Source organism: Ischnura elegans, chromosome 5 (assembly GCF_921293095.1).
Source record: "Ischnura elegans chromosome 5, ioIscEleg1.1, whole genome shotgun sequence".
In the NCBI taxonomy this organism is placed as follows: Eukaryota; Metazoa; Arthropoda; class Insecta; order Odonata; family Coenagrionidae; genus Ischnura; species Ischnura elegans.
Window position 1 is genome coordinate 79,206,454 of NC_060250.1, and position 16,715 is coordinate 79,223,168.

A 16,715-nucleotide genomic window follows, 5' to 3' on the forward strand; every position below is an offset into this window, starting at 1 on the left:
GGACTAAAAATTCATATAACTCCAGGTTTTCCCGGTCACTGGATACCCTGATGTAAGATTTTGAAGAAAAACCATGAGAAGAGACAGATCTGGAGTTTAACACTTCACGTTTACAGAATAGGCATAATGAGGAAGGAGGACAAGAAGACACAAGAAGCGCTAAAAATGTGGGAGTGAAGGAATAAATGGATAAAATGAAGTGGGCAGAGGAAGAGAAATAATAAAATGCAAGATTGAATGAGATTTGATTTTTTTAATACAAAACCTGTTGCCTGGCATCAGCCGAACAGATAAGTGAGAATGAAATACAAATAAAATGGTGATGAAATGAGTGAATGAAATTTAGATACATCAAAACAGACAGCCAGTGCTTGCATTAGCTTCCAATCACCTGCATTTATCCCCTTCTGCTCTTTTCAATGCAAGCATAACTGCAAACTATGCATTATGGAGGACTGGACAATAGGTGCCCATGTTTTAAAGTCCAATGGCAAACTTAACCCTTGAAACGTCAGTATCCAATGAAATTTTGCACCAACTGGTGGGAAACTATAGAAATCTTGTGGCAAACCACACACTGGAATTATCACAAGTTCTCCAATGCATTTCATACCAATACATTATGAAGATAATGGAAAAGAATTATCTCATTAATATGAAAATTTGAGCAGTGTATTTTCATAGCAATGACAGTTCTCACATAGACAATCAGGACATTATTCAACCCCATATTGCAACACGCAAGTTACTGAGCAAAACCAAATTTATGGTAAAAGTAAATCCTCAACTTAATGCAACCATAAAAAATACCTGCATTTAAGGTCTTATTCATTACATACACCACTTACCACTCCACCAGGACAATTTGTGAAGTGTTTACTCAAGAGTCCTCTATGGAAAAATTACATCACTAAAAAACTTACAACATTAAATGCAAAACAATACACTTATGCAACCAATAACAGCCACGGAAAGTCATAGAATGAAATGTAAGTGTTAAATGGTAGGCAACAAAATCACATGTACACATTTTACCTCATCTGGGCAGCTTTTTCTATCATTACATTTTTAATAAAAATAACTTATGCAACCCTGAGGATCATTACATATTTACAACTGTCTTTGACTAAAGCAGAAGTGTTAACCATGCCCCAGCAATGGTATACGAATGATTTTATACCTCCACTTGAGTCTTAGCTCAATAATTAAGAATTTCATAGATCCTATTTGCTTCCTACCTGCTTTCACACTGCAATAGCCACATTCTACCAGGTAAACTAACTGAATTCAACAAATACATAAACATACAATATGTAAATTAGCATGGTGTCTATGGATCATTCATACTGATGTTTACATATATGTACCCAGGGAACACCAACAATCAATTCCGAGGAATAAAATCCAATTATGTACATGGAAAGATAAAAACATTAACAGATTTCACCAAGATTCCCAAAATGTTACTTTTGGCTTAAAATCAACATATTGGTGTTTTCAGGGACTGCAGAATTGAACCAAAAGATTTAATACCCTACCCTCAACTGTGAGTACAGCAGAGTGCTGATGATCCCACTAATAATCAACCAATGATTGAATTATCTGCCAATCAACCCTCCAAAAAGTCCCCCACAGCCCATACCCGTACCCCCATACATCATAAGGTAGGTATATGAGAAATATCATAATTGCGCTAGGAACCCATCATGATTTTGAGATTACAATCACCACTTTAGATTTCCCATGTAATAGCAGCATATTCAATACACAGAATTGGCAGAAATAATTACATAAAACAGTCATAATAAGTCAATGAAGTGCTTTGGACAAATTAATCTCTAAAAACATTACTGGTACACAAAAATTGTACAAAATAAAAAGTATTTCAATGGAGCGGGAATGAAGATGAAAAAAAAGAGATAAAAACCAGAACTACAATTAAAGTTGAAAACGCATCTTTTTTATTATCACTCCATGATTCCCCCTTCATTAACATTAGCAGGCAGCACTCTACTGTAAATATTCGAAATAAAAAGACCATATCCACACATTCACTTCCAAAAGCAATTCTTAGAAAAACTTTCATATGCATTCGCAAAATATGCTCTCATATTTCAAACAAGTATATTCAGCCAAGACTACTACAGAGGATCAGACTCATGTACATGGCTATCAATGAGGTATTTCTCAATATCCTGTAGTTCTTTCAGTTGGATGGAATGCAAAATCCACTTGAGCTGCACAGCTTTTGCTTCAGGTGACCATTTCAAGTGGTTTTGATTATCTCCCTGGATTAATGACATGGATAGACAAAATACATAAATTAGGGACTATTATCCTTACTATTAATAGAAAAATACAACTCTATGTTATATTTATAGGTAAAAACTTTTCAACGGATGAAAAGAAGTTGATGTATTCTCATATGAATAGCCATTAAGTCAACATAATGCTAATCTATCGTAATCGCATGTATCGTATCGCATTACATCACATGTCTTCCTACCAAAATCAGGCTCAGGTAGAGATAATATTCGTTTGTACTTGCATATCAGAGCCAAAAGACTGAGAACACCCAAAATTATTGAAATACGTATCATGTGACATGAAACATGTATCACGTTGGATAAAATATTTTGATATGGGGTATCATACAGGGACAGCGTCCAGAGTACTGTGTACCGACTATGGAATTTCTCCCTGAATACAAATGCTAAAGAACAGCTCTGAGTGGGCTCTCAGTCATTTCTCAGCACAGTCTTTTTGGCTGCTACTTGTCTGAGCACTCATTGCTGATGAGAGGGAGCTCGAATATTGGCTCTAGGTGGCCAATGGTATGTTACTAGATGATTGAAAAGCTCCTATGTAGTGCCTGCTCAACATTTCCAATTGAGGGAGGCTGAGTAATGCTGCGTATGTGCCGAGAGAGGTAGAGAGACTCCCATGGGAAGCGAGAGCCCCGCGTGCTCACTACCTCTGTATGCACCCATTGTTTGCAATGCTACCATTGGTCTGCTTCTTTGACTTCCTTTCTGACAGCATCCAGGGCTAAATTTTAGGAGAACCAACTTAGGAAGCTATGAAAGAAATTTTCAAGGGTAGTAGAAACTCATCATTTTAATCTTGGAGTCAGAACATGAAATCTTGTAACGTAATGCACAACATAGGCTGAATATGGTCACATAAGGAAATTAAATTTTCTTTGCATGTTGGTACGAATGCTTCCACAGTGTTGCCTAATGAATGGCAGCATCTTCTTAACTATAATAACATAAATTTTTAACAACAAGCATGGATGAAAACCCCAGAAGATGCTGCAAATAAAATTTTTCTTTAGTTCCAAATATCTGCATCAATGTCAAATAAATTATAATAGAAATTTGAACCTTTCCACTATAAATTTTAATACATAGTAAACATACTGTTAAGGTAATTTTCACTCACATTTAAAAAAATAACTATGTACCTAGAGAGACTAATTCATGACTGCCTCCACAGGATTAAAGAAATTTTACTATTTATAGGCAGATCATTTATCTAAATTTTACTACTCAAAACTTACATTTGGGGCAATAAAAGTTGCTAAACTCGGAGTTACTATCAAGGAAAACCAGACGATACACAATTAAAGTAATAACTTAAACAAACCTTTAACTTAGTGGGGTGTACAATGTGTGTTGCCAATTCTGAATCAGTCTCCTCCAGAACAGTACCTCCATATCTATGCCTAGATAAGGATGAAATATGAGAGCACTTGCAACAGTACATGTAGAATTTTCTCTATAGTACATAAAAAAATTCTATCTTCATACCTATCACTGATGTACAAAATGAAGTTGATTACATCATGAAGACAAACAATAATACCAAACATTTTATTCCATTCTTTCTTAATTTTCTCCGCCTAGAAACTTTCATATTGAAAACAGATGACCAAACACAACCTGTGTTCTCCTGTTAATGCCCATATCACATACAGCATATATTGTTAGAACATATTAGATGTATTTATTTAATATTTTCCTTACCTCAATGGTATGAATTTTAAACAGCAATAGTTAGATACACAGAAACTCGGTTGATTCTTCAAGGTATGACATTGAGTGTTTACATGAAATGGACTGAACAGTCTGTTATAAAATAATCTTCAGTATGGAAAATTGTAAAATTATTTTCGTTTATTTATGCAACCATGATGAACAAGAAAAACTTAATGCCAACGTAAAAGCAGACATGAAGTTACACATGAGTAAAAACTATTCAATGTCAATCAACCAATTTATCATTAGACTGAGCTATTATTCCATCATTCTCACCATCTGACCCAGGAACTTGATCATTTGTGGGGGAAACAGGTTGCTGAGGAAATAAGAGGTGATAAAGTAATTACAGTTGAATGTGGTTCATGGTTCCCTGTCAATTGAAGCAGAGCTAATTTCTAAAATTTTAAGCCCATTTTACATGGGGCATGGAATTGCGCAGGTTAGAACTGCGATCCTATCTCTTTATGGCGTGGAATTGCACAAATGCATGGAAGAAAATGGAATTTGTTATTTTGCCATCTCTTGTCCACTCATTCTCATGTGTGTTCTTGCAATTATTCGCTTTACATGCACAATTTTGACTGCCCCTTCGTATACAACTCAGATTGCAAATATGTGCCCCATGTAAAACAACCTTTAGGCACAGGAATGCATTACCACAATTTAATCCACACCTGATTTTCAAATATAGGCCATCCCCCCCTAACACTTTTGATTTTTTTAAAACTTATCGTAAATGCTACAATTAGGAATCATGTTTTACCAAATGTAAAAAATGAGATTTTTTAAACCGTTTATTTATGTATGGTACTCACAAATGAGGGCAAATCATATCAAATTTACTTCATCCACTCACTTTAAAAATACCATCTTCAGTCAAACTTGAATTGGGACAAGAATTTAGGAATTTGGACCATTCCCTGACACCCAGATAAAACTAGATGTAAGGCATTGTTAGAGTTCATCAATTGTCAGAGCCAGTGCAGCACCGCATTATTGCACCCAATTTTCCCTGAAATATGCCGGAATGCCATTACGGCATGTTCTGACCCAAATTAAGTACTGAATTGAATGGAATCCCTGGTTGACCTCATGGGGATACACTCCCGGGGTAAGGCTAATAAGTTTGAGAGCCGTTAACAGAATTTGACTCACTCTACCTTAGGGGTACTGAACTCTGATGCAAGTTGAGCTAATTTTAGGGAATCAACTTGAACTAGAGTAATTTCTGCAACGTTCAGTCAGAAAACTTACAAAATGTGTTTACAAGGAAGCACCACCTCGGTAAGGATTCTGAAAATGCCTCCAGGGTAAGGATAAGCATGGAAGGGAAGGATGGAGAATCCCATACCCTCATAAGGATATTGCAGGCTACTACCAGTGAAACTGAACTTTCTATTCATAGAGAAAAGGTAGACCATTACATGAAATAATAATCTGAAGATATTTCCTTAGAATCCATGTTAATTAACCGGCTGACAATAGGACCATTTATTCTGATCCAAGTTAGCATTTTTATACAAATCTTAGGAAGATGAATGCGAAAATAATTTTTGCCATTCACTTGTTAATGAAAAATTGGAAGATCTCAATAAAAATATTTGAACTATGAATTATCAGCCATGCAATGAAATGGAGGGAAATGCTCAGAGCATCCATTGGGATGGATATCAGCAGTAAGCAACTTCAATACACTTCAAAACTCCTATTCAAGAAGGGGTAAGAGCTTCAAAATTTCACAACTGATATACTGAGAGTTGATGAATCAAAAAAGGTGGATGAGAAATGGGACACACACAGGACTGTTCTCGTGCATAATTACTTGGAATTTCACTTGAAAATGGCATTTTCAGGCGCCAAAACGAGACCCGTACAACACACGTGTAATGTGGGTTGCCTTCAACGCCTTGACGCTAGCAAAATGTGGATGAAGGATATTAGTGGAGACAAACGGAACTATCTTGCTCACGGAAAAGTAGAAGCCGCCGATAGGATAATAAGGAATTGCGAACTAATAATGTGAGACACAAGACAAAAAGAGGAGGGCAAAAGCTCAGGCATGTTGACCAATGACTGGGAAGGCATTAGGGAAGCACATAAAAGGAAAACAGATACAGCAGAGAGGATAACAGCAGAGAGAATAACAGCAGAGAGTTGCACTAGCAAAGGAGGCGTTCACGAATAGGAAAGAGCAGATGAGAGGATCGTTATGTACATAATAGCTTAAAGAAAAGGCTAGTGAGGAGTCTGACCTAATGAGCAGCGCTATGTGACGCAAAAGCATGGAAGGAAGGAGAATGAGAAAAAATTGGAGGCCTTTAAAATACGGGAATGGAGAAGGTGAAGTGGATGGAGAGGAGGAACGACAAAGAGCTGGACATGGTGGGTGAAGAGAAGCAGCTTCTAGATGAGATGTGGGGGAGAGAGAATGTTTGGATAAAGCGAATACTGAGTGGAGAGGGAATGTGTAATATTTCAAACCCTGCCGCGTGAACGGCGGTGAAATATACAAGAATTGCCATGAGAAAAAATTCCCCTGGACCGGGAATCGAACCACGGACCTTTGGCTTTCCGGGCCAATGCGCAGACCACTACGCTATCCAGGTTCTTTAATTCTCATGGCAATTGTACCGAGACTCATGGTACTAGGTGTTAGGCCCTCGCGGTCCATCAAGGATGGCAACGCGAGGGAGAAAGGACTTCCAAGAAGCCACAACCGGTTGAGAGCCTCAAACCTGCGATGGACCGCGAGGACCTAACACCTAGTACCATGAGTCTCGGTACAATTGCCATGAGAATTAAAGAACCTGGATAGCGTAGTGGTCTGCGCATTGGCCCGGAAAGCCAAAGGTCCGTGGTTCTATTCCCGGTCCAGGGGAATTTTTTCTCATGGCAATTCTTGTATATGGAGAGGGAATGTTGAAAACAGTTTTAGAAGGAATAATTTTGGGTAAATAAGGGAGAGGAAGAAAGAGAAAAAGCATTTTTGATAGAATGAAAGCGATCAGTCCTTGGTTAACATGTTGCGTACGGATGGCGAGAATTCTCGTCATTTTTTTCCTGAACGTTCCGGACGGATGACGAAGGTTCTCGTCATTTAGGTGCGTAAACTTAAAACAATTTTAAAGCGTACAATACGTATTCGTAAGTATGTTTTCAGTTATTGTTCGTTATTCATAATGAATTGATGCATCATAACGTTTGATTGGGTAAAGTTATTTTCTAAACATTAGCTTACCCCGGTATGCAACGTGTTAATTAAAAGTTAAGTGCAAATTAAAAAGGGAAGTTCATAAAGGGAGAGGACACTGCCAAGATACTTTGTAAATACTTAATGCAAGCCTACCTTAAATGGTAGAAAACTTGAATAATAATTTTGCAATGGAAAGGTTCATGGAGCTTAAGTTCCAGCATAACTATAAGTTCAAAAGGCAGGTAACAAGTTAGTTGGAGCTTTGGCAAAGCCTTAAAATCAAAGAAAATCTATGGGAGCAATGAAGGATGGAGGTCACCATTGCCAAATCATTTTGACTTGACCTCACATTGACATGACTTAGGATATAGTTTGTTCCATTATAAGAACAAATAAGAACAATAAGTATTAGGAGAATAAAAGATGACACTATGGGTAGGTTATTTAGACAAGTAACATCTCCAACAAAGGAAATAATACGGAAAAAGAATAAAAAATTAAATCCGTTCATTTAAACACATGGTTTTTAAAAGGATACGCCACAAAATGCCGTTCCAGCTCATGATTCTCTTTCTCTTCCTGTGGAATGACCAGCTTAATGCCTTTAAAAATGTTTGGGATTGGCTGAAATATAAAGATGGGATTAAAGAAGTAAATACATTCCCTTAAGTCTGTAGTTTCCTTGTAAAAGTTATTCAGATAGCGTCGTGATAAAGATCCATATATATGGTATGGTAAAACATATTAGGGCACTAAAATAAGATATACCTTTTTGGGTCCGGAACTTTTTTTTTCCTTCTCATTGCCTTTAAAAGACTTATCTTCTTCAGCTGAGTCCTGAAATCATATTAGGCAGAAATAAGTATTGCCAATCAATATTTCTTTCTCAACTCCATGAATTCCTCACTTTCAAAAAGTTAAGCACAAACCAATGAAAAATATTGAGACAATCATGATTTAATTCTGCCAACAATTATAGCGGTAGGCCACTAAATCACCAGAGAGTATCAAAATTAAAATAAATCAAAAGTAGCAGTTGGGGAAATAACAGCTAGTTAGGCAGCAAAGTACGTATTATGGCTTAGTAATGAATAATTAAATTTGAGAAGTAAATTGAAGTGGCACTAACTCAATCTTATACAATGATAATTTTGACTCCTTAATTCATCCAGCCACAATTCTAAGTGAACTGGCACTCATTACCAACATTTCATTAACATATCTACACTAATATTTTGCTGCACATGTAAATTCAAACTTCACAATCTCACAAAATGAGTGTAAGTGGCACAATTGAAAATGATTGACTGACTTATTAGAAAGAGAAAAGTGTCCAGTAACTTACTTTTTGAGAAGAATAATTTAATTCTAAACTCAAACCAATCTGAAATCAAACTAATCAAATCAATGGAATACCTTATGATTCACTTAAACGTTTACATCTTTTTATTTTTGGAATAACACTGACTGATAAAACGGGAAAAATATTAACCGATCGCATATGTAAAAATTATTGCAAAGATTTGAACTTGGACCTTTGAGTTGTCAGACTGGCTGTGATGCTACCAAATCCGTAATATATCTTACGCTAAAGATATCAACTGCTCAAAAAAATCAATTCCATTAAGGCTAATCTTGGATTTTATAGTCTACAAAATCACATGTGTAAAATTTAAGCCATTTGTATGTGAAATTTCATCCATAAAATCGTACATATATTAGAATACTAGTTCACAGAGCAATATCTCAGCCAATAATTCAATTTTAGTTTTGTGAACTTGATTTACATTCATAGTTTTAAATTATAAATATTTAATGAAAAACATTTTCATGTTTTATCTCACTAGGTATTCTAAAAGTTTACTGAAGATAAGTTAGACAAATGAAATTTTATTCCTTTTTGATAAAAGGTCTCATACAATAGGGTTGTTCAAGCCTATCAGAACGGTCTAAAAAAACGAATGTGTATCACTTCTGATGTAATTTCATTTCGATTGGGATGAATGACAGATGCGTTGAAAAAGTAATGATGGAATTATTAGCAATCAAAATTCGAACAATTTTAAACGCCGCCAAAAACGGTCGGCCATCTTGAAATAGAGGTGATGACGAAACAAGCCTGTACGGCTGGCCTGTACCCTCGATCGCTCGATGCCAAGCTGAGCACTCTGCATGCCGACTGGACATTTGCCAAGGTTTTTCCTTATTTTGAAATGGCCTATGTTGTGCATGAAGCTTCCGGATGGATCAAGGCGACATGAAATCCATTCTTCAAGTTAGGCAGGCAACGTATGTAGCGTTGACAGGAATTGAAAGTTTTGTATAGCTGCATTTGCTAGGAAACTACGTGCAGTGAACTTTCATTGTGCCTCTAGTGCAAGTGAACACAATTTGTGCCCTTAATGTACCCCTAAGTGAATGATTGCATAATGATTGAATGATGAAGTAAAGAGTGAAGTGAGTTGTGAATGTAACTGCTTCGACGAAATTATTCATTTCTTCCATGCTAGTTCAATCAACCCTATACATTTCGATCTAAGGTATCTAACTATTGCCTAGGGGATATGTTTCATATTTGATCTAGTTGTGCTTTAGGGATACATCGAACGCATATTAATTTCCAATCGTTTGTTCGCTTCTAAGTTCCGTTTGATTTTATTACCTATTAATTTTGAGCATTCACGAGTGTTTACATTTCACGAATTTCGTTGCGCTGTTGTTTGTTTTTGTTTTGATCATATTTTGGTTACGGTAAGAGTAATAGTGAAATTCGAAGTTTTTTGATGTTACAATAACCGATTTAGCTATTTGTTTCAGCCTATTCATTTCATTGTCCTCGAAATGTCAATGTGAAATAACGTAAACTGATTCTAAGTCGTTAGTGATGAGTGAGAAGTGAGGTGTGGAGAATCTTTCGAACTTCAAGGAGTGCAAATTCTTTTAGCGTGTGCAGAGTGATTGGAAAACCGATTATCATGTTTTATTAGTGTTTTATATTTATTGTGAGTCAAGCTTTTCATTGAAACAGTTGATTCGGAATATACTGATTATATGTATCAAAAAGACAACTCGTGAAATGTGTACGTTTTAGTGCTATTATGATATGATGAGCAATAAATATGTACAAGTAAGGGTAATTTTGCTTATTATTACTCTTATTAAAGGATAAATTTGGATTTTCTTTAAACACTGATCTGGCGGCAGACGCTGGAGATCTTGAAAAAAAGTGGAATAACCCTGCTGAGCCACTTAAACAACACTGCAGTAGGGCATCTACAGGCTTGTGACGTCACACATCAATTCAAGATGGAAGTAGGGCTTTTTGGCGTAACGTAAAATTTGTCACTGTTTAAAGCCTTCTCTAAACATGTACAATGAAGAAAATAGCATAATATTATTGTCATTGCTCCTTCTGAAGCACGATCTTTCGATTTCTTAAATAAAAAAAATATGGTGAACAACCCTATTGAGAAAATGGATTTACAGAGATTAGACACAAAAATATTCCTTTTTTATAAAATTAATGGTTTCAAAGGAAGTCATTATCACTAAAACACAAACTCATGAAAAGAAAAACTCACATAGGCAAAATAAAACTCCCGAGCTTTTGAAGCAGTAGCTTCTTTCTCAACATCTGAGCGGTGACTGGGGAGCAGGAAAGGAATATGTTGGACAAGGGAATAGGGTGAGAGGGGGAGATTTATGAGGAGGGAGGGTTAGCATGAGATGTTCAACCCAGAGAAGCTATTGGCTAGCAGATGCCAAATGCACGCCAATTCGAGTGTGTGGAGGTTGAGGGTGGAGTCACTCCTTTTTTATAAAAAATACATAATGAAAAAAATAATGGAAATCAATATCCCAAAATGAAAATTAATAAATTGGTCAAGGAATTGCTATCTGGACAGATTTTTCGAGACATGGCTTTGTAGACTCGTATTCTGACATAAGTTTTTACGTCTCAAATTTTACACATACCATTTTGTGGACTATAAATATAAGATATGCTTGAATGGAATGATTTAATGAGATACTACTCAATGGCTAGGAGTAGTCAATATGCTTCGGAAGATAGTCAAGCTACAGACATATACAATGGAGAGGTAGACAAATGAACAAATGAAATCCAACATGAGCCGAGGAAAATAGAGAGAACATCCACATGTGAACTGAAACCAGCCAATCACACTCACACCAATAACTGCAAAGACAAGATATGCAGACAAATTATTTTACATGAGACAAGAACTTGATGAACAAGGTGAAAAATTCTTACTTCTGATCCCTTGCTCTTTTTTTCTTTTTTGGAGACTTTATATTTTGAATCATCAGGTGAGGCAGAGTTGGACCCTGGTCCAGAGTCATGCTTATGCTTCTTTAATTTATTCTTTTCTTCACGTTCTTGACTATCCTGAAAGGAATGAAATTTTTAACATTTTTAGAATAAATTTATAGGTGAAATGGGAATTGACGGGCTTCATCTTTCACCTTCAGATTTAATGAGCACCTGATATATGTAGTGAGTGATTTCACAGGGTTATCATCATTCGTTAAACCAAGCTTACACTTCAGATGCTGCACTTCGAGCATACTTCGTTATGGGAGTAAGCAAAAATGTGAACACTAACAGAAAGATATACGGAGCAATCATTCGAATTGGGTAACCAAATATACTATGATGATGATAACATAAGCCCACCGAGTAAGTAAGGAGGAAGTGCTACAAAGAGTGAGAGAAAAAAGTAGAATTCTGTAACCCTAAGAAGAAGACGGGACAATTTACTTGGCCACATAGAGAGGCCTGACAAAGACAATCAAAGGACAACAGGACAGGAAGAAAGGCAGAGGAGGGACCAAAATGAGTTAAATAAGACAAATTACCAATCAGCTTAAGGTCGGAAGGTGATATTTGGTGGAATTTGTTCACAGGAAACATAATGAAGATACACTTTTGTATGTTCCACAAGAGTTTTTAATACCGACCCAGGTTTCGGCAGTACACACTGTCATTATCAAGGTGAATATACAAAAATTTTGCGAGCTTATATATACCTTAGAGAGAGGGGGGTTAAGACAGGGAGGAGGTGGTGATGGTGGGAGGGGAAAAGCTAACGAGGAATAGTTTCCTCAAGGTCAGTGGGTTTACTTGCCGAGTCCAGGCGAACTGATAATAAAGGGGAGGAGTGGGAGGGGTACAAAAGGTCGTTTACCACCCGTACATTTTTGTTTCGACATGCTCTTAAAATTTCGAACTGTTCAAGAAAATCCAACTTTTTACCTTTACAAAGATTGTAGAGAACCTTGACATTGAAATCACTGCTATGGTTGCAGTCTTATTACAAATTACCAAGTTCAGAGAGGTAGGGTAAAAGAGAAGAAATATCCCAGACAGCAAAGTCGCTTGTATACAATTTGTAAATCTCTTTTGCAGTTACAACTTGTATTAATGTTTGTAAACCATTGTATTCCAAAACCTACAAATAAATCAATAGTAAGACGACTGTAATACAGAACAGAAATACGAACGAAATTCAATTTTTGAGACCATCATATTTATCACGTACTTACTTTGTAAAACACGAGAAATAAGATTGTCCTTATGTTTTTAACGAAGCACTGTGTCACTATTGCCGAGAGTTAGATCAGCAAGTTCTTGTGCACGCGTAACTAAAAGTAACCACTAACTTTAGTTCAAAGATAATAAGTTCTTTTGTGATGTGACTCGAGATGAATGAGTGGTGTGATTGGTGACTCTCCGGTCTTTTTACACAAAAAGGAAATCAGGAAGTGTAATCTCATGAAATTTTCATTGATACCTATGCATGCACATGTCTTATACCAACCCAAGATACGAATCGAGAGGCAATTACTCTGCGATTTAGTTCGTGGCACTAAATGGAAAAAATAATAGCAAAAAAGTTAATTCAAGGTCAATAGTTAACAGTTGCCCATCAATAACTGACAGTTAACTATAGCATCTGGAGGTAACACCTGATGAGTCTTGCATTTATAATTCAGCTTAGTATTACAATTGTAATACAACCGACTCCGTTTTGTTTAAACCTTAGTAATACCATATCATTACAAATGTATTACCATAACTGCCGGGATATAAATATGAAAAGGTTAGCTGATTGTAGAACAGAGTGGAAAACTGTATAAAACTAATCTAGGGATTGTTGACTTATGACGCTGATGGAAAAACTAACAATTAAAAGAGATTAAAAAATATGAGTTTGGATGGAAACAATAAAATTTTAACTTAAAGACATGCTAAATGTAGTAGTATAATAGTGAATTAAAACTTACTTTATGCTTGCTATGCTTCCTATCTTTACTCCTCTCACTCTTAGATTCTTCTGCAGCTTTGACATCCTTTCTTTTCTTGCTGGGAACTGGATCTTCTACGCCAGATTTGTCATCGGAGCTATCCTGTATGTATAAGCATAGAAATTATTACCAACCGGGATAACGATGTAGCTAGATATTATAGAGGTATATTCTGAAAAATTCTTCTACATCCAGCCTCTCACTACAATCAATGGTTCACAAAAGTTGCCCTTCACTTAGAAATTTATTGACGTCGCAAAAGTGATCTTAAATCGAAAAAAATTGGCATGACGTAATTTTTTTGACTTATTGCGAGGAAATTTTGAATGGCTCATTCGGATTCCACCCGATATGGTCGGAAAAATACGCTACCCCGTCGGTATTTACGTTAATCAGAGCGGTCAAATAAACGCGGAAAACGTGGACCATTCAGTGTAAAAAAGGCAGTCGCTTGAAAACGGCCAATTTCAAAGAAGTTCACATCTGTGGAAGACAAACTTAAGACAATTTATTCTGCCAAAAAAATTACAAACAAAAATAAACATTATCGTCATAAATATAATCTACGCGGAATTTACAACATAACTTACAGAATTTTTTTTTCAAATAAATTGTACAATATTGATTAGAGCGTCATCTGCCGTCACGGTGTCTTGTACGTGAACAAAAAGGGGATAGAGTATACAACGCAGCATTCATTTTTTTTGGTACTATTAGCTACTCCGACCTCGACCTCGATTTATCCATAACGATCGTGTATAGATACAATGCGCTAAAGCGGCCGGTATGGCTCGATGAAATTCAATTCTAATGGGTATATTTCGACGCAGTAGCCTCAGTTGCTTCCTCCACCATATTTTCAGCTCGTATATAAACCACTCTTCTCATTAGTAATTCACTTTTGCGTCGAAAAACGATTTCCAGTCGAGCTTCATCATCACCGAGCGCCGATGTACTCCTAAAAATAATTTTAGCACTCAAGCGGACGGAAATAATTGTGGAACGAAAATTACTCATTGCATCAAAAAGTTAACCCACTGAGGCCAATATCTCCTTAGACATAAGTTGACTTCGCTAGCGGTCAAACGTAGCCAAGCTACGCCCCCGTCCAGGCAAATATAAACGCTTGCACGACCGCTGCCGAAACAAAGGCCCTTTGAATGGAAGGACCTTAAATCTCTTTTTCTAAGACCGTGGGAAGGACCCAGAACCCAAGAGGGGCAGGTTTGGAGTAAATATATGAAGAGCGCTTATCGTAGCACCGTAGTAGTCGTTAGCCGGTAGAGTCCGGCCGCAGAGAGTTGTCCGATGGCATTTAGAAGGGTCTAAATCGGGGTAGGGGGCAAGGTTGCCAGGTAAGAAAGCGGTTATATCTGACCTTTGTGCTGAGGAAATTAAAAAATCTATTGATGAACGTTCAAATTTGAAGTTAAATATTCCTTTTATTATACATGCGGACGAGAGATTCGTGAAGGAATTCACTAAAACTTTGTTGACAGCAGCGAAATACGAGGAATGACACTGATATAAGAAATTCAGATTGGAAAGCAGATAATAGAGTAATTTTTTCGTGATTGCTCCTCCACAGACGATGCTGAAACATCAAAAATTAGTCAAACTAACGAAGAAAGACGCACTTGGTGTGAATTTTGGTGCATTTGGGGCGTGGGAGAGGCGAGCGGGGAGGGGACGCGAGCGGCCTTAACCCAAACAAAATCCATTTAATCACAGCTGTCGGACAGTACCGGAATTGAAGCGCAGATTCAAAGTTCGCACACCTTTATAGCCACTCGAGAGGCCTCTTCATAGACCGTAGGCTTTTTTCTCGCGTTCTCGGATCTAAAAATATTTAATCACTTCTCTAAAAGTTGGTAACATCGATTTGTTTAACGCCGACGAGGCGCAAAATAAGGAACAAGTCGTCTCAATACGCATCCTTTTTTACATTCTACCATCTTCCGATTTATATTATCAAAGATGAACGCCCTCCTAGCAGCGCAAGCGGGATGAATTTTGCTGTATTATAGGCGTGGGAGGGGGAGAAGCGAGCGGGGAAGGGACAGGATCCGCCTGCCACTTTTGTATCCGCGACGCTGCGTGGGTGTTGGAATATAATCTTCGCGGAGCGGACCCAAATTAGGTATTCTGTGGCTGAACGGTGGCAGATACGTCAAAATTCACGAAATTTTTGCCATAAAAAGGAATGTAACGCGGCAAAATCTATAGGGAATGACCATAAAATATTACATTTTTCGAATTTTGACCCTCCACCCCTAGATCACATTTGAGCGAGGATCAGCGATTCACCCAGAGATCTCAAAAATTTCAGGCCACATTTTTGATCGGTTTCACAAATTTTTTCATTAGGCCAGATGGATTTGAAAAAAATCGATTTTTCGATCCGCCCAAATGAGTATATTATATTTTGCCTTACGTAGGTAATTACATCGTACAGGCAATTTTTATTGGATTTCCTACTTGTATTTTATTTTGTGTATTCAAATCTCTCCCATGTTACTGCCAAGTATTGCAATAAATTAGTCGTTGGGTGAATTTTATTGCGGTAAGAATACATAAAATCACGAAAAAACGCACAATCGATCAAATGCATACGATGAGAATTTAATTATCAATGACTGAATGCATCATATTGTAATCGTAATTAACAATATTAGATACTTTTCTTGTCACGGGAAACGAATGTTATATAGAATCAATTTCTGAACTTCGCGAGGTTACGTGAAAATGACTATGGTAATGAAAATACTGCTCCCATTATAGTGTGCATTATATCATTTGACGCATGTTGCCATATTTCAAGGCGAATGATCATGCTGAATGATCACGTGATCATTCGCAAGATCATGCGAGCAAAATAGAACATGTTCTAATTTTGACTGAATGATCATGTGCATGACGGTTCATTCGCAAAATTTCCGTTATGCACGGCGAATGATTTCATTCGCATGATCATTCACCGCGTATAGCGGCCTTAAGAACCGAAAGCTAAAAAATGACAAAATATGATGGTACCCTTTGCGCCATTAACTTTAAAAAAAGCTATAATGACATCAATTGCCGCCTAAATAGTTCACCATAAACGTCAATGTTTTCATTCATTGAGTCAATCCTAGATTTCCATTGTTTGAGAA

At 36.9% G+C, this 16,715-nt stretch overlaps 1 protein-coding gene and 1 non-coding gene across 2 annotated transcripts in view; both read right to left on the reverse strand.

The window, feature by feature from the left end:
* Positions 1-233: 233 nt before the first annotated feature.
* Positions 234-16,715, reverse strand: part of LOC124159105 (DNA ligase 3) — a 203,857-nt gene continuing 187,375 nt past the window's right edge. The window contains exons 22-27 of the mRNA XM_046534655.1: positions 13,543-13,665; positions 11,510-11,644; positions 8,005-8,073; positions 7,775-7,860; positions 3,649-3,721; positions 234-2,288 (exon numbers count right to left, since the gene is read on the reverse strand). Coding sequence (XP_046390611.1) covers positions 2,142-2,288; positions 3,649-3,721; positions 7,775-7,860; positions 8,005-8,073; positions 11,510-11,644; positions 13,543-13,665 — 633 coding nt within the window. The 3' untranslated portion in view covers positions 234-2,141. The remainder of the gene's footprint in view (positions 2,289-3,648; positions 3,722-7,774; positions 7,861-8,004; positions 8,074-11,509; positions 11,645-13,542; positions 13,666-16,715) is intronic.
* Positions 6,577-6,649, reverse strand: Trnas-gga. The gene has a single exon. It is a non-coding gene; the product is annotated as a tRNA-Ser (tRNA).